At 35.8% G+C, this 25,039-nt stretch overlaps 1 protein-coding gene across 4 annotated transcripts in view; it reads right to left on the reverse strand.

The window, feature by feature from the left end:
• Positions 1–25,039, reverse strand: part of FNDC3A (fibronectin type III domain containing 3A) — a 162,873-nt gene that overhangs the window by 121,958 nt on the left and 15,876 nt on the right. For 3 of the 4 annotated variants that reach the window (XR_009536732.1, XM_060129010.1, XM_060129008.1), the window contains exon 2: positions 16,969–17,106. The exons of the other annotated variant lie outside the window; for it this stretch is intronic. Coding sequence is in view for 2 of the 3 variants with exons in the window: in XM_060129010.1 (XP_059984993.1) it covers positions 16,969–17,067 (99 nt within the window). In the remaining variant the exon portion in view is untranslated. The remainder of the gene's footprint in view (positions 1–16,968; positions 17,107–25,039) is intronic. 4 annotated transcript variants of the gene reach the window in all.

A 25,039-nucleotide genomic window follows, 5' to 3' on the forward strand; every position in this document is an offset into this window, starting at 1 on the left:
GAAGAAATGGACAAATTCTTAGAAAAGCACAACCTTCCTAGACTGAACCAGGAAGAAATGGAAAATATAAACAGACCAATCACAAGCACTGAAATTCAGACTGTGATTAAAAATCTTCCAACAAACAAAAGCCCAGGACCAGATGGCCACACGGGCGAATTTTATCAAACATTTAGAGAGGAGCTAATGCCTATCCTTCTCAAACTCTTCCAAAATATAGCAGAGGGAGGAACACTCCCAAACTCATTCTACGAGGCCACCATCACCCTGATACCAAGACCAGACAAAGATGTCACAAAGAAAACTACAGGCCAATATCACTGATGAACATAGATGCAAAAATCCTCAACAAAATACTAGCAAACAGAATCCAACAGCACATTAAAAGGATCATACACCATGATCAAGTGGGGTTTATTCCAGGGATGCAAGGATTCTTCAAAATACGCACATCAATCAGTGTGATACACCATATTAACAAATTGAAGGAGAAAAACCATATGATCATCTCAACAGACACAGAAAAAGCTTTTGACAAAATTCAACACCGATTTATGATAAAAACCCTGCAGAAAGTAGGCAAAGAGGGAACTTACCTCAACATAATAATGGCCATATATCACAAACCCACAGCCAACATTGTCCTCAACGGTGAAAAACTGAAACCATTTCCACTAAGATCAGGAACAAGACTAGGTTGCCCACTCTCATCATTATCATTCAACATTGTTTTGGAAGTTTTAGCCACAGCAATCAGAGAAGAAAAAGAAATAAAAAGAATAAAAATCGGAAAAGAAGAAGTAAAGCTGTCACTGTTTGCAGATAACATGATAATTTACATAGAGAATCCTAAAGATGCTACCAGAAAACTACTAGACCTAATCAATGAATTCGGTAAAGTAGCAGGATACAAAATTAGTGCACAGAAATCTCTTGCATTCCTATACACTAATGATGAAAAACCTGAAAGAGAAATTACGGAAACACTTCCATTTTCCATTGCAACAAAAACAATAAAATACCTAAGAATAAACCTACTTAAGGAGACAAAAGACCTGAATGCAGAAAACTATAAGACACTGATGAAAGAAATTAAAGATGATACAAACAGATGGAGAGATATACCATGCGCTTGGACTGGAAGAATCAACACTGTGAAAATGACTATACTACCCAAAGCAATCTACAGATTCAATGCAATCCCTATCAAACTACCAATGGCATTTTTCACAGAACTAGAACAAAAAATTTCACAATATGTATGGAAACACAAAAGACCCCGAATAGCCAAAGCAATCTTGAGAACGAAAAACAGAGATGGAGGAATCAGGCTCCCTGACTTCAGACTATACTACAAAGCTACAGTAATCAAGATAGTATGGTACTGGCACAAAAGGAGAAATATAGATCAATAGAACAGGATAGAAAGCCCAGAGATAAACCCACGCACATATGGTCACCTTATTTTTGATAAAGGAGGCAAGAATATACAATGTAGAAAAGACAGCCTCTTCAATAAGTGGTGCTGGGAAAACTGGACAGCTACATGTAAAAGAATGAAATTAGAACACTCCCTAAAACCATACATAAAAATAAACTTAAAATGGATTAAAGACCTAAATATAAGGCCAGACACTGTAAAACTTTTAGAGGAAAACATAGGCAGAACACTCTATGATATAAATCACAGCAAGATCCTTTTTGACTCACGTCCTAGAGAAATGGAAATAAAAACAAAAATAAACAAATGGGACCTAATGAAACTTCAAAGCTTTTGCACAGCAAAGGAAACCATAAACAAGACGAAAAGACAACCCTCAGAATGGGAGAAAATATTTGCAGATGAAGCAACTGGCACAGGATTAATCTCCAAAATTTACAAGCAGCTCATGCAGCTCAATATCAAAAAAACAAACAACCCAATCCAAAAATGGGCAGAAGACCTAAATAGACATTTCTCCAAAAAAGATATACAGATTGCCAACAAACACATGAAAGAATGCTCAACATCATTAATCATTAGAGAAATGCAGATCAAAACTACAATGAGGTATCACACCAGTCAGAATGGCCATCATCAAAAAATCTAGAAATAAATGCTGGAGAGGGTGTGGAGAAAAGGGAACACTCTTGCACTGTTGGTGGGAACATAAATTGATACAGCCACTATGGAGAACAGTATGGAGGTTCCTTAAAAAACTAAAAACAGAACTACCATATGACCCAGCAATCCCACTACTGGGTATATACCCTGAGAAAACCATAATTCAAAAAGAGTCGTGTACCGCAATGTTCACTGCAGCTCTATTTACAATAGCCAGGACATGGAAACAACCTAAGTGTCCATCAACAGGTGAATGGATAAAGAAGATGTGGCACATGTATACAATGGAATATTACTCAGCCATAAAAAGAAATAAAATTGAGTTATTTTTAGTGAGGTGGATGGAGCTAGTGTCTGTCATACAGAGTGAAATAAGTCAGAAAGAGAAAAACAAATACAGTATGCTAACACATATATACGGAATCTAAAAAAAAAAAAAAAAAAGAAGGTCATGAAGAACCTAGGGGCAGGACAGGAATAAAGACGCAGACCTACTAGAGAATGGACTTGAGGACACGGTGGGGGGAAGGCTAAACTGGGACAAAGTGAGAGAGTGGCATGGACATATATACACTACCAAATGTAAAATCGAAAGCTAGTGGGAAGCAGCCACATAGCACAGGGAGATCAGCTCAGTGGTTTGTGACCACCTAGAGGGGTGGGATAGGGAGGGTGGGAGGGAGGGAGACGCAAGACGCAAGAGATATGGGGATATATATATATCTATAGCTGCTTCACTTTGTTATAAAGCAGAAACTAACACACCATTGTAAAGCAATTATACTCCAATAAAGATGTTACAAAAATAAATAAATAAAAATAAAATAGTAAAATAAATAAATAAAAATTAAAAAATAACTCCATAAATTTTAACTTCCTGGTAAAAAGTTAAAATACACATCTTAGCAATAAATGTAAGCAATAAGCTAAAATAGCTTCATTTATATATAATTTACCCATTTAAAATATTGATGTTCTAATAGTTTTTTTGTTTTTTTAATTTTATTGAAGTATAGTTGATTTACAATGTTGTGTTAATTTCTGCTGTATAGCAAAATGACTCAGTTATACATATATATTTTTCCATATTCTTTTCCATTATGGTTTATCATAAGATATTAAATATAGTTCCCTGTGCTATACTATAGGACCTTGTTGTTTTTCCATCCTATACATACTAGTTTGCGTCAGCTAATCCCAATCCTTCCCTCCCCCACTCCTTTTCCCCCTTGGCAACCACAAGTCTGTTCTCTGTATCTGTAAGTCTGTTTCTGTTTTGTAGATATGTTCGTTTGTGTTGTATTTTAGATTCCACATATAAGTGATATGTTCAGTCATAAACATGCTTATCAGTAAAGCCACTTCCAAACTCTTAGCACTTATTCTTTCTCGAAACCTCTTTAATTTCCTCATTCAATTACTGCTACTACAGCTACCAAAGACTGCTGTAAGAGTCAACAGTTTCTTCTCCAAGTATTCCAATGTGTTGCATTCACCAAATACTGAGGGAATCTTTATTGTCAAACTGGCCCTCAGACTGTCCTTCGCTTAATAAGTCAACCTTTAAAACTCCATTCAAAGTAGAATCTTAGAGCGTTTTATAGCTATCTTGGGTGAAAACACAGATAGAGGTGGGACGTTAAAGGTACTATCGATTATCAGTATATTCATCAATACCTACCTCAAACCTTGTTTCCAATCAAATCAGCCAATGTATAATAATAAGCTTCCTGTTGAAAGGAATTTATCAGGTCACTGTAACAACTAAATCAACAAAGAGCTGTGGTAGCAACTGCTTCTGGATCATACAATGTCAGTCAACAAGTTGGAATTTTAATAGTATGCTGCTTCCAAATACATTTCATTTTAAAGCCACAGTTTTAGTAATTTTATTTATTTTAGCTCTCTGATCTTGGAGTATGTCAGTATATTTATAGCTTATAAATACTATATGCAGATAAATATGCAAGGAAGTAGACAGTGTCACTATGCAAACAATTTATCATCATATATTTAGAAATGTTTTAATTCTGAAATTGATTCTATAAATTTAGCCAATTTATCAAAGACTGACAAGTCTTATAACAATAATTTATTTCTAGATTACCAGCAATCACATTTATAATATATAAACACATCTAAAATATGGAGATGGGTTTTAAGATATTTTTTAATGAGATAATCCATACACTATAAAATTTACCCTTTAAACAGTACAATTCAGTGGTTTCTAGTATACACACAGATTTGTACAACCATCACCAAAGTAAATTTTGATCCAAAGTAAAGATGATCCAAAATCTTGGAAACAGAATGGAGAAATACAAGAAACGTTTCACAAGGACCTAGAAGAACTAAAGAGCAAACAAGCAATGATGAACACCACAATAAATGAAATCAAAAATTCTCTGGAAGGATTCAACAGCACAATAACTGAGGCAGAAGAACGGATAAGAGACCTGGAAGATAAAATAGTGGAAATAACTACCACAGAGCAGAATAAAGAAAGAAGAATGAAAAGAATTGAGGACAGTCTCAGAGACCTCTGGGACAACATAAAACACACCAACATTCGAATTATAGGGGGTCCCAGAAGAAGAGAAAAAGAAAGGGACTGAGAAAATATTTGAAGAGATTATAGTTGAAAAGTTCTCTAATATGGGAAAGGAAATAGTTAATCAAGTCCAGCAGGTGCAGAGAGTCCCATACAGGATAAATCCAAGGAGAAACACGCCAAGACCCATATTAATAAAACTATCAACAATTAAATACAAAGAAAAAATATTAAAAGCAGCAAGAGAAAAACAACAAATAACATACAAAGGAATCCCCATAAGGTTAACAGCTGATCTTTCAGCAGAAACTTTGCAAGCCAGAAGGGAGTGGCAGGACATATTTAAAGTGATGAAAGGGCAAAACCTAAAACCAAGATTACTTTACACAGCAAGGATCTCATTCAGATTTGACGAAGAAATTAAAACCTTTATACACAAGCAAAAGTTAAGAGAATTCAGCACCACCAAACCAGCTTTACAACAAATGCTAAAGTGACAGAGTGGCATGGACTTATATATACTACCAAATGTAAAATAGCTAGTGGGAAGCAGCCGCGTAGCACAGGGAGATCAGCTCGGTGCTTTGTGACCACCTAGAGGGGTGGCATAGGGAGGGTGGGAGGGAGATGCAAGAGGGAGGAGCTATGGGGATATATGTATATGTATAGCTGACTCATTTTGTTATAAAGCAGAAACTAACACACCATTGTAAAGCAATTATACTACAATAAAGATGTTAAAAAAAAAAGCACTTACTAATGTGCCAGTTAAGTTTACCAACTGTTTTAGTTTTAAAATGCCAATTTCTATATTACATAGGTATACAGACCATTAGGTGGTCAATTATGTTTACAGACACATATAAGACACTGGAATTGATGTTTACTAATTAAATAATAGGCATTTTATTCAGATATTCCCCAAGAGGAAAGTATATTTATTTTTGTTCACACAGGAGGTATGTGGATATTACCTCTAAAATTCAACTAGTATACATACCTATCATGATAATAGATAAAATGAAACAGACAATTCCAAATGATTTGACTGTAGAGCAACTGCCAACAATATACTGCCTGTGGAAGTGTAAACTGGTACAGCCTCTTTGGAAACCTTTTTCTTTGCCATCAGTGGGGTGGGAAAAAATAATCTTACCCTAGAGGGAGGCAGCAGTTATTTGGGGAAAATAATAGCCCTCCACAATAAGACAGAAGTAGTAGTAAAAGTTTGGTGTTTGAGGGAATAGGAGGAGAGTTCAATTGTATTTGAGGTATTCTGAGATGTATAAGTAGAGATAAACAACAACAAAAAGTAATAGTTACTATTTGAACATATATATTCCCTATGATCCATGCACTCCACTATTAGGTATATACCCAAAAGAAAAGCATGCACATGTATAAAAGTAGTGTGCAAGAATGTTTTGAAGAACTACTTGTGATAATCAAAAACTGGAAACAACCCAAGTTTCCATCAATAGTAAACTGAACCTACCTAAGGAGACAAAAGACCTGTATGCAGAAAATTATAAGACACTGATGAAAGAAATTAAAGATGATACAAATAGATGGAGAGATATACCATGTTCTTGGATTGGAAGAATCAACATTGTGAAAATGACTCTACACCCAAAGTAATCTACAGATTCAATGCAATCCCTATCAAACTACCACTGGCATTTTTCACAGAACTAAAACAAAAAAATCACAATTTGTATGGAAACACAAAAGACCCCGAATAGCCAAAGCAATCTTGAGAACGAAAAACGGAGCTGGAGGAATCAGGCTCCCTGACTTCAGACTATACTACAAAGCTACAGTAATCAAGACAGTATGGTACTGGCACAAAAACAAAGATAGATCAATGGAACAGGATAGAAAGCCCAGAGATAAACCCACGCACATATGGTCACCTTATCTTTGATAAAGGAGGCAGGAATGTACAGTGGAGAAAGGACAGCCTCTTCAATAAGTGGTGCTGGGAAAACTGGACAGGTACATGTAAAAGTATGAGATTAGATCACTCCCTAACACCATACACAAAAATAAGCTCAAAATGGATTAAAGACCTAAATGTAAGGCCAGAAACTATCAAACTCTTAGAGGAAAACATAGGCAGAACACTCTATGATATAAATCACAGCAAGATCCTTTTTGACCCACCTCCTAGAGAAATGGAAATAAAAACAAAAATAAACAAATGGGACCTAATGAAACTTCAAAGCTTTTGCACAGCAAAGGAAACCATAAACAAGACCAAAGGACAACCCTCAGAATGGGAGAAAATATTTGCAAATGAAGCAACTGACAAAGGATTAATTTCCAAACTTTACAAGCAGCTCATGCAGCTCAATAACAAAAAAACAAACAACCCAATCCAAAAATGGGCAGAAGACCTAAATAGACATTTCTCCAAAGAAGACATACAGACTGCCAACAAACACATGAAAGAATGCTCAACATCATTAATCATTAGAGAAATGCAAATCAAAACTACAATGAGGTATCATCTCACACCAGTCAGAATGGCCATCATCAAAATATCTAGAAACAACAAATGCTGGAGAAAAGGGAACACTCTTGCACTGCTGGTGGGAATGTGAATTGGTACAGCCACTATGGAGAACAGTATGGAGGTTCCTTAAAAACCTACAAATAGAACTACCATATGACCCAGCAATCCCACTACTGGGCATATACCCTGCGAAAACCATAATTCAAAAAGAGTCATGTACCAAAATGTTCATTGCAGCTCTATTTACAATAGTCTGGAGATGGAAACAACCTAAGTGCCCATCATCGGATGAATGGATAAAGAAGATGTGGCACATATATACAATGGAATATTACTCAGCCATAAAAAGAAACGAAATTGAGCTCTTTGTAATGAGGTGGATAGACCTAGAGTCTGTCATACAGAGTGAAGTAAGTCAGAAAGAGAAAGACAAATACTGTATGCTAACACATATATATGGAATTTAAGAAAAAAAATGTCATGAAGAACCTAGGGGTAAGACAGGAATAAAGACACAGACCTACTAGAGAACGGACTTGAGGATATGGGGAGGGGGAAGGGTGAGCTGTGACAAAGCGAGAGAGAGGCATGGACATATATACACTACCAAACGTAAGGTAGATAGCTAGTGGGAAGCAGCCGCATAGCACAGGGAGATCAGCTCGGTGCTTTGTGACCACCTGGAGGGGTGGGATAGGGAGGGTGGGAGGGAGGAAGACGCAAGAGGGAAGAGATATGGGAACATATGTATATGTATAACTGATTCACTTTGTTATAAAGCAGAAACTAACACACCATTGTAAAGCAATTATACCCCAATAAAGATGTTAAAAAAAAAAAGTAAATTGAAGCGATTAAGGTATATTCATAGAATGGAATATTATGCAGCAAATACTATGTTACAGGTGGTAACATGGATAAATCTCATGCATATAATATTGAGCAAAATAATACATACAGTATAATTCTATTTATGTAAAATTCAAATCAGGCAAAACTTATCCTTGGTTTGGGGAGGAAAAAAGGGATACTGTTTGGGAGAGAGGGGTTACTTCTTGGGAAGGGTTGCAAGGCTAATCCTTCCCAAGAAGTGCCTTGGAGGTGCTGGTAAAGTTCTATTTCTTGACCTGAGGGTGGTTACAGGGGCTATGTTCACTTTATTTTTTTAATTGGGCTGCACAGAAATGATTTGCACACTTTTCTGACATATGTTCATTTAAATAAAGACATTCTAAAATCTTAAAACAGTTTGGATAAAGCAAAATTTCCACCTCTTGCCAACAAATCTCTCTTTCCTGAAAAGAAGAACCACTGTTAATAAATGCGTATGTATGTGTCCAGAGCTTTTCTTCCTGTGATATATGTGTATATGTACACTTGGAACTGCATGTTTTTTTTTCTTTTTTCAACTGTTAGTTTTTAAATTGAAAAAGTAATAAATCCACAAGATTAAAAAATATTCATACGGTACAAAAGGTTGTATAGTAAAATGTAAACTTTTTCTGGGGTCAGTCCCTGCTTATAATTTCTTGTATAACTTTCTGTCATGTGTTTACATGTATGTGCATATTTGTCTGATTTTCAAAATGTTCTTTTCTGAAAAATCACACAAATGCATTTCAGGACTTTGAATCCTGGGCATTCTATCTGGTGGTAAGAAGATATATAACAGTACTTTGAATATATAATGACCATGGTTTATTACTGAAAGGGAAATGTTACGAAAGCTGAAAAAGCAGAATTCAACTTCTATTTCTATAAACATCTGCATAATTTTTGGAAAAAAAAATCTTGCTTTGTATTAAGCTAATGTAAGAACATAGAAAAGATCATGGGAAAAATCATTTTTGTAAGAAGCCTCCTTTTCATTTAGTATCTCCTATTACAGAAGTTTATAATCAGATTCACTTTAAAGAATTTTCAGTATTCCATGGATAATTTTCAGTTGAATGCATTTCCTTATTTATTCAGTGCTGCTTAGAAGTTATTCTTTATTTCCTCCTCACTTCAGCCCAAATTACATTTCTCATAAGTCAACAATTTCTACAGGATTCTGGGGCACAGGATTTGACAAACTACAAAGTCACTTAACTAGAGAATTAGGAATTATTCTAACTGTAGAATATCTAGAAGTTAATTTAATAGAAAATCAATTATTTTTAGACCAGGATCCATCAAAATTCCATGACCATTATGTTTCATTTCCTTAAGATGTTGTTCCCTTTACAGTCTGGTGATTCTGTCTTTCACAACAGGTTTAAGTGTGTGTGTATATATATACACTTATATGTATTTCATTAAAATACTGTAAAATATTTAATGTTTTAAGTTATAGAAACAGCTAGGTGGCAATACCTTGCAAGGCTGCAGAAAGGTTTTCCAGGAGGTGGCATATGCCCTAAATTGGTATCCAGTATATGGTGCTGTTTCTCTCATAGCCAGGACTCGCGAGTCCAGGTCGAAGAATCAAGGGGTGGAAATGGGAGGGGGTACCACTCTCTAGTAATAGAAATATAAGAGATTATTATCCTGCAAGGTTGCTAGATATTAAAGCAATATAAACTGTGTTTCTATTTACCAACAACAGGACATGAAATTTCACACACACGCACATAATTTCTAATAGCTTAGATATACCAACTTCAAGGACTGAAAGACTCAATATTATAAAGATGTCAATTCTCTCCTAACTTGATCTATAGATGCAAAGTACTCCAAATCCAAATCTCAGCAGGCTGTGTATGTGTATATTGATAAGCTAATTCTAAAATTTATATGTAAATGCAAAGGCCAAGAATATCAATACACTCTCAAAGAACAACAAAGTGAGATGGTTTGCCCTACTAGATACCAAGACTCCATTTAAAGTATTGGTGTATTCCTGGCACAGGAATAATCAAACAGATCAATGGAATAGAATTAATAATCCAGAAACAATTCCACAAATATATGGTCACTTAACTTATGGCATAAAGATCACTGTAAAGTGATAGGAAAATGATAGTCACTTCAATAAATGGTGTGAGATAATTCAATATACGTATGGAAAAATAATCAAATTGAACCCATGCTTGACACAATTCACAGAAATCAACTCCAGTGGATTTCTGAATAAAATGTTCAAAGCAAAACTATACTGTTTAGAAGATAATATAGGAAAATATTTTCATTGCCTCAGTGTAGGAAAGAATTAAACAAAAAACAATACACTAACTCTAGATAAAAGGAACTGATAAATTTGACCACATTACAATTAAGAATTGTTCATCAAAAGACACTAAAGAGTGTGGTTACAAGGATAAGAGAAAGCATTCACCACATTGGTGACTAACAAAAGGTTTATATCCAGAATATATATCAAGAGTTTTGACAAATCAAAAAGAAAAAACAGTATCAAACTAGAAACTGTCCAAATGTCCACCAAGAATAGAAAAGATAAATGAATATACTGTTGTATATCCATACATGGAATCCTATACAACAATGAAAAGAACAAATTTCAGCAACATCCAATAAGAATGAATCTTAAAAACAATGTTGTACAAACCCAGCAAGACACAAAAGAACAGTTACAGTAAAGATTACTTTAGTTAAAGATCAAGAATAGGCAAATCTAAACAATTATTGCTTAGTGATGTATGCATAGATAAAACTATAAAGAAAAGTCTGGAAGTAATCCCCATAGAAGTAAGGATGGTGGTAACCTCCAACTAGAGAGGGTATTGTGATGTAGAAGGAACACACAGGAGATTTCTAGGGTGTTGGCAGTATTCTACCTCTTAGTCTGGCTGGCAGTTATAAGATTTATGCTCTTTAATCATGTGCGATATTATATATTTGTTTTATGTACTTTTCTATATATACAGGTTATAGCTTACAATTTAAACAGGTTTTGAAAACAGTAAGCTGAGGAGATGTTCCATGTTTTCTTACATTCTGTATTTGTCTATTTGGCATCTTTTCAACACAGGGGCAATTATTTTAACCATATTTTCTTATTTTCTGTGTTCTTGATGCTTTGGCATTGATGGCTGAGCTGGCTGGGGAAGAGACTGCCTGTCCCAGGGCTAACCAATTCTTAGAGGTAGTAAAGAGCTCAGCCAGGAGCACACCTCTCATATGCAAACCAACCAATTTCAAGTCTACAGCTCCAACTAACCCCCTTACTGAACTCTTACACACCAAGCCAATATTTCCGCTGCCCTAAACCATCCCACGGCCAAGTAACAGGAAACTGAAGACCACCTGTATAGCCCCAAATCTGCCAGAATTATTTTTTTTTATTTTCTTAAAATTGAGATATAATTGGGCTTCCCTGGTGGCACAGTGGTTGAGAATCTGCCTGCTAATGCAGGGAACACGGGTTCGAGCCCTGGTCTGGGAAGATCCCACATGCCACGGAGCAGCTAGGCCCGTGAGCCACAACTACTGAGCCTGTGCTCTGCAACAAGAGGCTGCAATAGTGAAGAGGCCCGCGCACCACGATGAAGAGTGGCCCCCCCTTGCCGCAACTAGAGAAAGCCCTCGCACAGAAATGAAGACCCAACACAGCCAAAAATAAATATAAAAATAAATAAATAAATAAAAAGATTACTATTAAAATTGAGATATAACTGATAGAACATTATATTAGTTTTACGTGTACAACGTAATGATTTGATATATGAATATATCACAAAATAATTACCACAGTAAGTTTAGTCAACACCTACCACCACACATAGTTACAAGTTTTTTCTTGTGATGACAACTTTTAAGATCCACTCTCTCAGCAACTTTCAAATACAATACAGTGTTGTTAACTATAGTCACCTTGCTGTGTATTACATTCCTAGGACTTATTTATCTTATAACTGGATGTTTGTACCTTTTGGCCATCTTCACCCATTTTGCCCACCCCCCCATAACCACCCACCTCTGGCAACTACCAATTTGTTCTCTGTATCTATAAGTTCATTTTAAAAAATATTCCATACATAAATGAGACCATACAGTAATTGTCTTTCTCTGTCTGACATTTCACTCAGCATAATGCCCTCAAGGTACATCCACGTTATGGCAAATGGTAAGATTTTCTTCTTTTTCATGACTGAATAATATTCCATCGTGTGTATGCATACACATATACACATACATATACATATACACACACACCACAACTTCTTTATCTTTTCATCCACTGACGGATACATAGGTTGTTTCCATGTCTTCACTGCTGTAAATAATGCTGCAACAAACACAACACAATAATGCTGCAACACAAAAATGTAGATACATTTTTTCCAGACAGTGATTTCACTTCCTTCAGATAAATACCAAGAAATAAAATTGCAGGATCGTATAGTAGTTCTATTTTTAATTTTTTGAGGAATCTCCATACTGTTTTCCATAGTGCCTGCACCAATTTATCCATACCTTCCTACCAACAGTATACAAGGGTTCCCTTTTCTCCATATCCTAGTCAATACTTGTTATTTCTTGCCTGCCACAATTATTAAATAGCCAATCCTAAGCTACTTACTCTACACTGTTGTGCCTTTCCTGAGAAAACACCAATTTAATGGCTTTGGCCTAGGCTTTCCTCTTGTTCCTGCTTCTGCCTCCTGACCAAAACCTGATGTTTCCCTTGTGGCCCAGCATGGCATGGTGTGCTCCCTTCTTTCAGGAAATGTAAGTAATTTGCCTTCAATGGCATTAGTCTCTCTATGTCATTACTTTTGCCTTCAATGGCATTAGTCTATGTCATTACTCAGTCACCTCCATAAATCAAAATCAAGCAGGTACAAGTGAGAAAATAATTATAGAGTTACAAAATAATAATTAAAAAATTAATGAAATGGAGAAGATTCTGATAAAGAAGCTAGATAGGCACTGAGTTTTGAAAGATCCTAGCCAAAAGTTTAAATGCATTCAATATTTTTGGAAGGTAAATGAGTAAAAATTAGAGAAGGTAAAGTTAAATTAGGAAAGTACTGAACTACACAAGAAACCAAAATACCTGAACTTTTCTTTTGATGGTAGCAATAGTGAATACAGCTGGGAGCATTCCACTTGTGCTTAAAGTTCAAATTCCCTAAAGCGTATCTGGGGGTTCTAACAGGGCAGCACAAGCACTCATAAACGCTTTACCTGCTCTATCAGGAAAGGATACAATCTCAAAACGAGGACATGCTTGAGAATGCGAAATGGTATAGCCACTCTGGAAAACAGTTTGTTAGTTTCTTATAAAGCTAAACAGAGTCTTACCAAACAATCTAGCACTGATGTTCCTAGATATTTCTCCAATTGAGTTGAAAACTTACGTCTATCCAAAAACCTACACATAAATGTTTAGAGCAGCTTTATTTATAATCACCAAAAACTAGAAACAATCAAGCTGTCCTTTAACAGGTGAATGAATAAACCAGGACATTCAAACAATAAGTATTATACAATAGCCAAAAGGAGCTACTGAAATAGCCACAAGAAGAAATTTTCCAGACCATATTGCTAAGTGAAAGAAGTTGGTCTAAAAAAGCTACATACTGTAAGAATCAGATTATAAGATATTCTGGAAAAAGACAAAAATTATAGGGACAGTAAAAATATCAGTGGTTGCCAAAGTTTCAGGGGTGGGGACTGAGGGAGGGATAATAGAGCACAGTGGAGTTTTAAGGCAGTTAAACTGTTCTGTATAATACTGTAATAGTGATATACAGCATTACACATTTGTCAAAACCCATAGAACTGTACAATACCAAGAATGAACCCTGATGTAAACCATGGAACTTAATAATAATGTATCAATAATGGTTTATTAATTGTAACAAATGTACCTATTAAGATGTTAGTAATAGGGGAAGCTGTGTGGAAGAGGCATATGAGAAAAACACTCTGCTCAATTTTTCTGTAAACCTAAAACGCTCTAAAAATAAAGTTTATTAATAGGAAAAAGGGGAATGAAATTCTTCAAACACAAAAAATAGTTCAGGTGCTGCCAATCAAAATGAATGATAGGGCTTCCCTGGTGGCGCAGTGGTTGAGAGTCTGCCTGCCAATGCAGGGGACACGGGTTCGAGCCCGGTCTGGGAAGATCCCACATGCCGCGGAGCAATTAGGCCCGTGAGCCACAACTACTGAGCCTGTGCGTCTGGAGCCTGTGCTCCGCAACAAGAGAGGCCGCGATAATGAGACGCCCGCGCACCGCGATGAAGAGTGGCCCCCGCTTGCCACAACAGGAGAAAGCCCTCGCACAGAAATGAAGACCCAACATAGCCATAAATAAATAAATTAAAAAAAAAATGAATGATAAATGTCTATTATAGCTTCGCTAAAAGCAACACTAGCAGTAATGATATCAGGAGAGATTCCCTCTAGTATAATTCATAAGCCAAAAGACCTGCTATGTATAATGTGACATTGTATAAAATGTTTGCTATAAAAAATTAGAAAATATTAATGAGGAGATAGATAATCTGGATGGCCAACCATAAGAAAATTAATCTGATATCAAGGGATGGAACAGAAATCTCATATTCCCAAGAAATAGAATAATATTTCCAAGAGAGTAAAGACAAGGGACAACCTATCTGTTTTCCTAAATTTTTAACATCATGCATGTACCCGAGAGTTCCTCCTGTCAGGAACTGTCTTTAGCTTGCTTCTTTACTCTGGGCACCAACCAGGTAGTGTCATATCACCAGAGGCAAGCTCTAACTTGGCCATGCTTGGCATACCAGTTAAGTTCCTGAGTTAAGACAAAGAGATGCATGTTGTCAGTTGTTATCTACTTTTCTTCAGTTCCTTACATTCTACCATAGCTATTGGTCCACTCTCTTACACTTATACTTTAGTTTGGATCCATCATAATTATCTATTATCTTACTATAACTATCTCTGTTGACTTAAGTCCTGACTGACACACCTATATAGTTTCTTCAGTCTTTTAAACATTTATTAAGTGCTTCAATTCAAATTTAGCAAATATTTAATGAGCTCCTTCAAGCTCATTTCATGCTCAAAGCTACAGCTACTCTAAGCAGCTATTACTACCTCTATCTTATAGAGAAGCAAACATACACAGAGAAGTTAAATACTTTGTCTTAAGTCACCCAAATCAAATCTAAGTCTATCAACCAAATCCTATGCTCTTTCCACTCATTTTTCTCTCTCCCTATCAAACTACAAGGCACTGTCTTTGCTAGTTAGAATTTAAGGCTTTATTCCACCTCTTGACACCTGATTTTTCAAACCCTAACTAAAAAATATTAGGTCCTCTAGACCTAGTGACTCTGCCTGATCCTTCAAATCTTGCTCTAGTGTGCTCTTCTATTCCCAGTTCCTTTCTCTATATCCATCTACACAACTACTACTATATGCTAGCCATGGTGCCCTCAAGATTTCAAGAAAAATTCTGCCAATAGAATCTCCTTTTGGGGGAAAAGAGAGAAATAAGTCTTGAGAGGGCACTGTGGTCTTGTTTCAGCCTACTGTCTTCCCTTTAACAGACTATACACTGTAGCAACTATATCAATGTACTGTAATTGGCTGCTTAATAGATTCTTTCTTGTATTACACTATAAACAACTTGAAGCCAGTGATCTGCCTGAAGCAACAATGATAACTGAAAGCACTCCCAGAGCCTCGAAGTAAATGAATATCCGCCACATCTATTATTTTTAAGGGAGAAAAAAATCTTAACGGACTTAAATTTGACTATAAAAAGCAACTTTAGTGAAAAGAGGTTGCTGCTAAAAGCTATCAGAGCACATGTGAAAATCAAAACCAATATATACTTTAGAACACAAGCTAATCACTTGATTTTTCAATAGCCAAGTTAACAAAGTAGCCCCTTATCTTGTAAGCAAATAATAATTGTCCACTATAGACACGAAGTTTGTAAAGTAACAAAATAAGACTGCATTATTTTAGTGTCCCAAGGAAGCAGTATGAGTAATGGAGCAAAAAAGCTTTGTGTGATCTTGAGCCTTTCTGAAACTCATTTTGTTTCATCTGCAATAGGGACAGGACTGCTGAAAGAATTAAATAAGATCATAAAGTTCTTAGCACATGTTTTTTATATAGTGAGAACTCAAATTGTTCTTTCTTCTTATTATTATTTATTATGTCCTTAATCTTTGTTTCTTCACTTACAATATTAAAATCACTACCATACAGGGTAGTTGTGAGAATTAAGTACATTGCTTGGCACATAACAGGTACTTATGAAAGTCCCTCATTCCCATCCCTTTAGGATTATTGGGGGAATGAGGCAAAATTCAACAAAATAAGATAACTTTATTTATAAAGCCCTGGGTTGGGAGAAAAACACACCACGAATTGTGTGTTTGCTTTTGGGAGGGGGGATTCCGGTGAGGAGAAAAGAAGAAAAAGAGATAACATTTTATTATAATATAATGCAGGCCGTCATTTAATCACATAATGAAGTCATGATTTCATAATGATTTGAAATAATGATTTATAATAATCATTAAGGTACAAGGTTAAACTTAGTTAAAAAAACACTCAGGGACTAGTACATTGTCTAAAGTAAAACAAAAAAAATTTCAGTGGGAACTAAATATAAACACAAGAAATTTAATCATTAATTAGTGAGACATTTTAGAAGCAACTTCACAAACAGTCTCATTATTTCGTCGTCCTATAAAACCAAAACAACATTTTGAACTGGAGTTTAAAATATGAATTAACAGGAACCTACTGTTGTGATGCCTCATTCTGTTCTAAATTTTGCATTCTTCTGAAAGAAATACATGTGTACTAGACATAAGAAAATAAACATTTCAGTTTCCTTACCTGTTGTGTTCCATCTGCACTTACAATAGGGGCAGATAGGAGAGAAATATCACTACTTAAAATCTGAGTGGTATCCAGTAGTGGTGGATGTTCTGCCATTATCAATAAGACATTAATATACCGGATAACCCTCCAACTCTGAAAAACAAAAATACATAGCCATTTGTGTGTACATCGTTAAAAATATATTAAAATATAATACATTCAAGATAAAGATATATTCTTGTCAAAGGAAATTTTACAATACTCTATTGACAGCTTTTTTCTGTCAATGGATCATTTAAGGAAATATATTTCTTATTTACCAGCTGTCTGTCAATGTAGACAGCAAACCAAGATACACATCAGGAGCTTCTATTTAAATTCCATGTCTGGGGACTTCCCTGGTGGCAAGTGGTTAAGAATCCGCCTGCCAATGCAGGGGACACAGGTTCAAGCCGTGGTCCAGGAAGATCCCACGTGCTGCAGAGCAATTGAGCCCATGCACCACAACTACTGAGCCTGAGCTCTAGAGCTCGAGCCACAACTACTGAAGCCCACATACCTAGAGCCTGTGCTCCGCAACAAGAGAAGCCACCGCAATGAGAAGCCCGCCCACCACAACGAAGAGTAGCCCCTGCTCGCCACAACTAGAGAAAGCCTGTACGCAGCCACGAAGACCCAACACAGCCAAAAATAAAAATAAATAAATTCCATGTCTGTCTGTCTCTCTATCCCTTCCACCTCTATATAACATTTATTTAATTTAACCACCACTACTTTAGCTAAACAGTGGGATAGGAACTAAAATGCAATGATTGAATGAGGCAACTCTATCACTGATGTTTTAATCTGAGCTGAGAAGGTGTTTGTGAAGGCCCAGTTTCCCCTCATCACCCTATCAATCTCTAGGAACTCACAAGAATTATAATTTTTCACTGATTCCTCAAACAGCAAAATTTGAAAAATCTGCTCAGGATAAGAAAAAGAATCTTCAAGTTTTAAGCGTTAAGCTCTGGCTTTGGTCTTCTGTCATTCTGGTTTTATTATTTTTTTCTAAATACTTTACAATAAGCCAAATCATTTCAGTGATACAAGCACATACACTTAGAACTCTTTAACTGTATATACATTATCACTTATATAAAAAGTAAAAGATTTGATATAAGCAATATTAGTCTACCATATATAACATCAACCATTAAAACATCAGTAAATTACAAGTCAAAATGAGTACAACTGAGCTCAATCATAAATTTTATCAACTCTATACTGAAAGACAAAATAACAAACATTTTTGGATGCTTGCCGCATTCTACAATTCAGCAGTGTCAAAATGTTTAACTTTTATAAGACATTAAATTCATGCTATTTATTTAAAAATCTTGAATCTTTGAAGAAAACTTTCATATAAGTTGATTTAACCTAAAAACAGTTTTCTATTTAGATATATAAACACTGGGGTTTTTTTTTTGTTTTTTGGTTTTTTTTGCGGTACGCGGGCCTCTCACTGTTGTGGCCTCTTCTGTTGCGGAGCACAGGCTCCGGACCTGCAGGCTCAGTGGCCATGGCTCACGGGCCCAGCCGCTCCGCGGCATGTGGGATGTTCCCGGACTGGGGCAAGAACCCGTGTCCCCTGCATCAGCAGGTGGACTCTCAACCACTGCGCCACCAGGGAAGCCCAACACTGTTTTAAGATTAAAACAAATATTCAATACAGGTATCTACTTCAAGATTTTATATTTAAAACTATAGTATGGAACATTTTATATTATTTAGCTATCTCATAAAAATGCATGCCATTTAAACATAACATATATATAAATATATAATAAATACATATGATATAAACACATGTATGTTCTATATATACAGTATATAAACATTTTTATAGACATATATAAATGAAGGAGTAAATCTAAATTCTGGCTTAATCTGTATTGCTATATTTCTTAAAGTCCAACAAAATCACTGAGTACCTTAAATCATGTCAAATAATTTCACTCTGTGGAACACACAAAGAATTATATATAAGATGGGAAAGAGTCAATGTATTTTCCCTCTTGCATGTCATAAGATTTAGTTCAAGAAGAAACATTTTAGGAAGCTAACTCAGGATTAACCAGAGAAAGTTTATAAGTAATTTACCTTTTAAAATTAATAAATTAAAAAAATAACAACCACTGAGAATTTTTCTTTTGTCATTGTATCCTAATATTTTATTTAATATACTTAGTTAAAACTGCAAGCCACCATTATTACAAAAATTTTAGAATGTAATGCTGAAGATACAACCATAATTTGGTTTCAAGAGGTGGACTGGAAGCTTTACAAATAAAAATAGAAATTTCTTCTGAATCTCCCGTTAATTCCAGTGGTATTATACAATGAATCTGAAGCCATATGCTGTGTTTTAATATTATCATTCCATTTAAGGTGTTATCTCTGATTTTACTCTCTTCAAAGCTGTAACATCATTTCATTTATGAACTGCCTTCTTTTATGGCCATATTCATCACACTACGTGCAAAGTAGCTGGTTTTATTTCAGCTTGCAAATTGGAAACTTCAGTCATGCAACTAAAATGTTGCATTTAGAAACCTAAAAATTCCTTTCATTCCTGCATAGAGAACACTGTCAGCTTCTTCTTTCAATCAATTTCTTCTAATTTTGTTACTACTAAGTTCCTATGTTCTCATCTTATCTTGTGACCACAAATACCCACTTGTTTTAAGTTATGCATCTATTTTTGCTTGTTTTTAATAATATAATATTTGATATGTGCAAAAAAGGGGAGAAGTGATTTGTTCCATCTGCTAATTTCCATGGAATACATATTCCTCCATGCCCCATTTCAAGCCATCATGGTTTAAAAATCGACCTGAAGGGCTTCCCTGGTGGCGCAGTGGTTGAGAGTCCGCCTGCCGATTCAGGGGACGCGGGTTCGTGCCCCGGTGCGGGAGGATCCCACATGCCGCGGAGCGGCTGGGCCCGTGAGCCATGGCCGCTGAGCCTGCGCGTCCGGAGCCTGTGCTCCGCAACGGGAGAGGCCACAACAGTGAGAGGCCCGCGTACCGCAAAACAAAACAAAACAAAACCAAAAAAACCAAAAATCGACCTGAAGATGCCTGAATTTTTAGCAATCAACTTTTGTATACAAGTACAAGATGGCTCCAGCATATCTGTTTATACCTATATCTATATATCAATATTTGACCATCTATGTGGTAATAATACAATAAAATATTAACATTTGGGGAGTCCATGTGAAGAACAGCTGGATATCTTTGTACTATTCTTGCAAATTTTCTATTAGTCAGAATTCTAACTAATGTCAAATTAAACAATGTTAAAAAAATTATGCCAAGTAGACTGTATGCATATCTGAATGCAAAAAGTAAGACAAAAAAGCTTCTAGAGATAACACAAAAGAATATCTTCATAACTGACACAGAGCAAGATTTTTTACACAGGGTATAAATGTTTCTTAAATCATAAAGGAAAAGAATGACATATTGAACTTCATGAAAATTAAAAACTACGATTCATTTAAAAAATTTTAAGAGAATGAAAATGCAAGCCACAGACTGAAAAATATTTACAACACATATAACTGGAAAAGAGGACATATTTCGTATATATACAGGCCTCCTACAAATTGAGTTTTTAAAAAATAGAAAAATGAGATGAGACTTGAATGTGCTCTTCACAAAAGCAGAAATTCAAGAGACCAATAAACATATGAGAAGATTCTCAAGTTCATTATTTATTAGGAAAAAGCTAATTAAAATCATAATGAAATACCACCATATACTAGGATAGTAAAAATGGAAAAGACTGACAATATCAAGTATTAGTGAGGCTACAGAGCAACTAGCACACTCATATGGAATGTGAATGAAAACTCATAAAATCACTTTGGAAACCAGTTTGATACTACCTACCAAAATTGAACATATAAATATTCTATGACCCCATTATGATCCAGCTATTAGACTCCTGGTATATACCAAAAAGAAATGCATGCACATGCACACCAAAAGATAAGTACAAGAAGGGATATATAGCAGCATTATTATAATGTATAGCAGCATTATTCTTTAATAGCCCCCAACTGTAAATAAGCTAAATGTCCCTCAACAGTAAATGGTAAACTGTATCTGATTCACCCAATGGACTACTATACAGCAATGAAAATTAATGAAGTAGTAATATAGAGGACAATACAAATAAATTTCACAAATACAATGTGAGTGAAAAACACAAAGAGTACAAACTGCACAATTTTATTTATAGAAAGTTTAAAAACCAATAAAACTTGTCTGTGGTATTAAAAATCATGTAGTGATTGCCTTTGGAAAGGAAGAAAGGATGGGGACTGGGAGGGGCATGAAGGTAATTTTTTGGGTGCTGGCACTGTTCTACGTCTTGACCTGGGAGGCTGTTGTATGGTAACTACTAGTGTATTATAAACTGAACTGTACACTAAGTATGTACTTCTCTGCATATACTTCAATAAAATTTTTTAAAGGTAAAAATGAACACACGATCATCCCAACTGATGCAGAAAAAGCATCTGACAAGATTCAACATCCTTTCATGATAAAAACACTTAACAAACTAGAAATAGAAGGATACTACTTCAACATAATAAATGCCACATATGAAAAGCCCACAGCTAACACCATACTCAATGGTGAAAGACTGAAGGCTTTTCCTCTAATCGCGAACAAGGCTAGAATGCCCACTCTCACCACATCTATTCACAGTACTAGACATAGTAATAGACACAATATTAGACATTAGACATAGGCAGAGCAATTAAGCATGAAAAAGAAATAAAAGGCATACAAACTGGGAATAAATAAGTAAAACTATCTTTGTTCACAGATGACAGGATCTTACATGTAGAAAATCCTGAAGGTTTTTAAAAAACTATTAGAACTAATAAACAAATTCACTAAAAATGCACGATACAAAATCAATGCACAAAAATCAGTTGCATTTCTATACCCCAACTGAAACGATCTGAAATCTGTTCCATTCACAATAGCATTAAAAAGAATAAAATACTTAGGAATAAATCTAACCAAAGAAAACAAAGATTTGTATACTGAAATCCATGAAATATTGCTAAAAGAAATTAAAGAGGACACAAATAAATGGAAAGACATCCTGTGTTCATAGTTGGAAGACTTAATATTGTTATGATTCTATGATACCCAAAGCAATCTACAGATTGAATACAATCCCTATCAAAATCTCAATGGCATTTTTTTTAGAAATAGAAAAATTCATTCTAAAATTCATATAGAATCTGGGACTTCCCTGGTGGTCCAGTGGTAAAGAATCTGCCTTCCAATGCAGGGGACATGGATGTGGGTAACTAAGATCCCACATGCCGCGGGGCAATTAAGCCTGCGTGCCACAACTACTGAGCTCTCACGCCTCAACGAGAGACCCCGAGTGCCGCAAACTACAGAGCCCACGTGCTCTGGACCCCGCGAGCCACAACTAGAGAGAAGCCTGGCACCACAACAAAGACCCTGAGTGCTGCAATGAAGACCCCACACAGCCAAAAAAAATTTAAAAAATAAACAAAATAAATATTTAAAATAAAATGAAATAGGACTTCCCTGGTGGCGCAGTGGTTAAGAATCTGTCTGCCAACGCAGGGGTCACAGGTTCGAGACCTGATCCAGGAAGATCCCACATGCCACAGAGCAACTAAGTCTGCTTGCCGCAACTACTGAGCCTGTGCTCTAGAGCCCGTGAGCCACAACTACTGAGTCCATGTGCCACAACTACTGAAGCCCTCACACTTAGAGCCCCTGCTCCACAACAAGAGAAGCTACCACGAGAAGCCCGCGCACAACGAAGAGTAGCCCCCACTCACAACTAGAGAAAGCCCACGCACAGCAACAAAGACCCAATGCAGTCAAAAATAAATAAATAAATTTTAAAAAAATAAAATAAAAATGCATTTCAAAGTTGCAGACATCAGTATACTTTACCCCTAAACACCTCAGGCATGTTTCAGTAACTACTATTCAGTATTTAACTCTTTTTTGAAGACAAAATTTACATATGGTGAAATACACAAATCTTAAGTATGCCTGTGAGATTTCTTGAAATGAATTCTACTACTATCAGTACCTAAGTATCTGAAGTCCCACTGCTGCTCTAAGACCATAGCTTTCAAACTTTGGTATGTATCAGAATCACCTGCAGGGTTTATTAAAACAGACTGTTGGGCTCTACACCTAGTCTGTTTCAATAGGTGCGGGATAGGGCCCAACAATTCACGTTTCTAATAAGTTCCCAGGTTAAGCTGATGCTGCTAGTCCCATGACCATACAGATTACAGATGTAAAACTAATTTTCACTAAGTATTAACTGATAATGAAGGAGTCAGGGTGATAACAATGTAAAGAATACTTCATCCTTGAAGGGCCCAACCCAGATGTGAATACATTCTTGTTCTTCAACTAGAAATAGATAAAAATAGTTTCCTTAAGGAGAAGAAAGTATTTGTAAGTAATCAAGTTTAATGAGGCCTTTGAAGTTGCCTTTGGATATTTCAGCCAAATCAATAGCCTATGAGCCAAATCAATTTTTCTCTCAGACTAAAACTGCTATTTCCTACAGGTTAAAACACACACACACACACACACACACACACACACACACACACACACACACATATTCAAATGTTCCTAGGAAATGGCATCAAGCACATATAATGTGCTAACTACTATAGATTTAAAAAATAGCTTTATTTTGGTATAACTGACACTTTTTTTTTTTTCTTTTTTCTGTATGCGGACCTCTCACTGTTGTGGCCTCTCCCGTTGCAGAGCACAGCCTCTGGACACGCAGGCTCAGCGGCCATGGCTCACGAGCCTAGCCGCTCCGCAGCATGTGGGATCTTCCCAGACCGGGGCACGAACCCATGTCCCCTGCATCGGCAGGCGGACTCTCAACCACTGCGCCACCAGGGAAGCCCAACTGACACATATTAAATAACACATTTAAAGTATACAACGTGATGAATTCTGACACATGAATACACTGATGAAACCACTACTATGATCAAGATAATTAACCTACCCATCACCTCCCAAATTTTCCTACTATCTATTTAAAATCCCAGGCTTTGCATTTCCATAATGACTAATGATGTTCAACACATTTTCATGTGCTTATTTGCCCTCTGTATAGCTTTTTGGTTAAGCATCTGGTCAATACTTTTGCTCATTTTGTTACTGCATTGTTTTTTCTTATTACTCAGTTTTGATAGCCCTTTAATATACTTGGGTTACTAGTCCTTTATCAAGTTAAGTGATTGGCAAATATTTTCTCCCAGTCTATGGCTTGTCTCTGCATTCTCCTACCAATGTCTTTTGAGGAGTTTTAATTATGACAAATCCAAGAGATTAATTTGTTATTTTATGGATGGTGCTTTTGGAGTTCTATCTGTGAGATCCTTGTCGAATCAAAGGTCACAAAGATTTTCTCCTAAGTTTTCTTCAAGAAATTTTAAAGCTTTAGGTTTTACATTCTATCTGCTCTATCAATTGTTGAGAGAGGGGTATTAGAACCTCTGCTAAATTTCTTATTTGTATATTTCTCTTTGCAGTTTTATCATGTATAAAAATTTAGGATTGCGTCTTCTTCATGAATTAATCCCTTTATTATTACAAAATGACCCATCTGTCCCTGGTAATCTTTGCTCTGAAATCTAACTTCTGAACTAATACAGTCATTCCAGCTTTCTTTTGGATAGTGTTAGCATGGTATATGTTCCAACCTTTTATTTTTAACTTATGTGTGTCTTTATATTTAAAGTGGGTTTCTTGTGGGTGTCATATACTTGGGTATTGACTTTTAAAAATTGAATCCAATGATCTCTGTCTTTTAATTATAGTGTTTAGATCGTTTATGAGTATTGATATAGTTGGGTTTAAATCTACCATCTTGCTATTTGTTTTCTATTTGTCCCATGTGTTCTTCATTCCCCTTTTCCTCTTTATCTGCTTTGTCTTCGATTATTTATTATATCGTTTTATATCCCCATTGGCTTTATAGACTA

The sequence above is a fragment of the Lagenorhynchus albirostris genome, chromosome 18, assembly GCF_949774975.1.
Source record: "Lagenorhynchus albirostris chromosome 18, mLagAlb1.1, whole genome shotgun sequence".
Classification (NCBI taxonomy): domain Eukaryota; kingdom Metazoa; phylum Chordata; class Mammalia; order Artiodactyla; family Delphinidae; genus Lagenorhynchus; species Lagenorhynchus albirostris.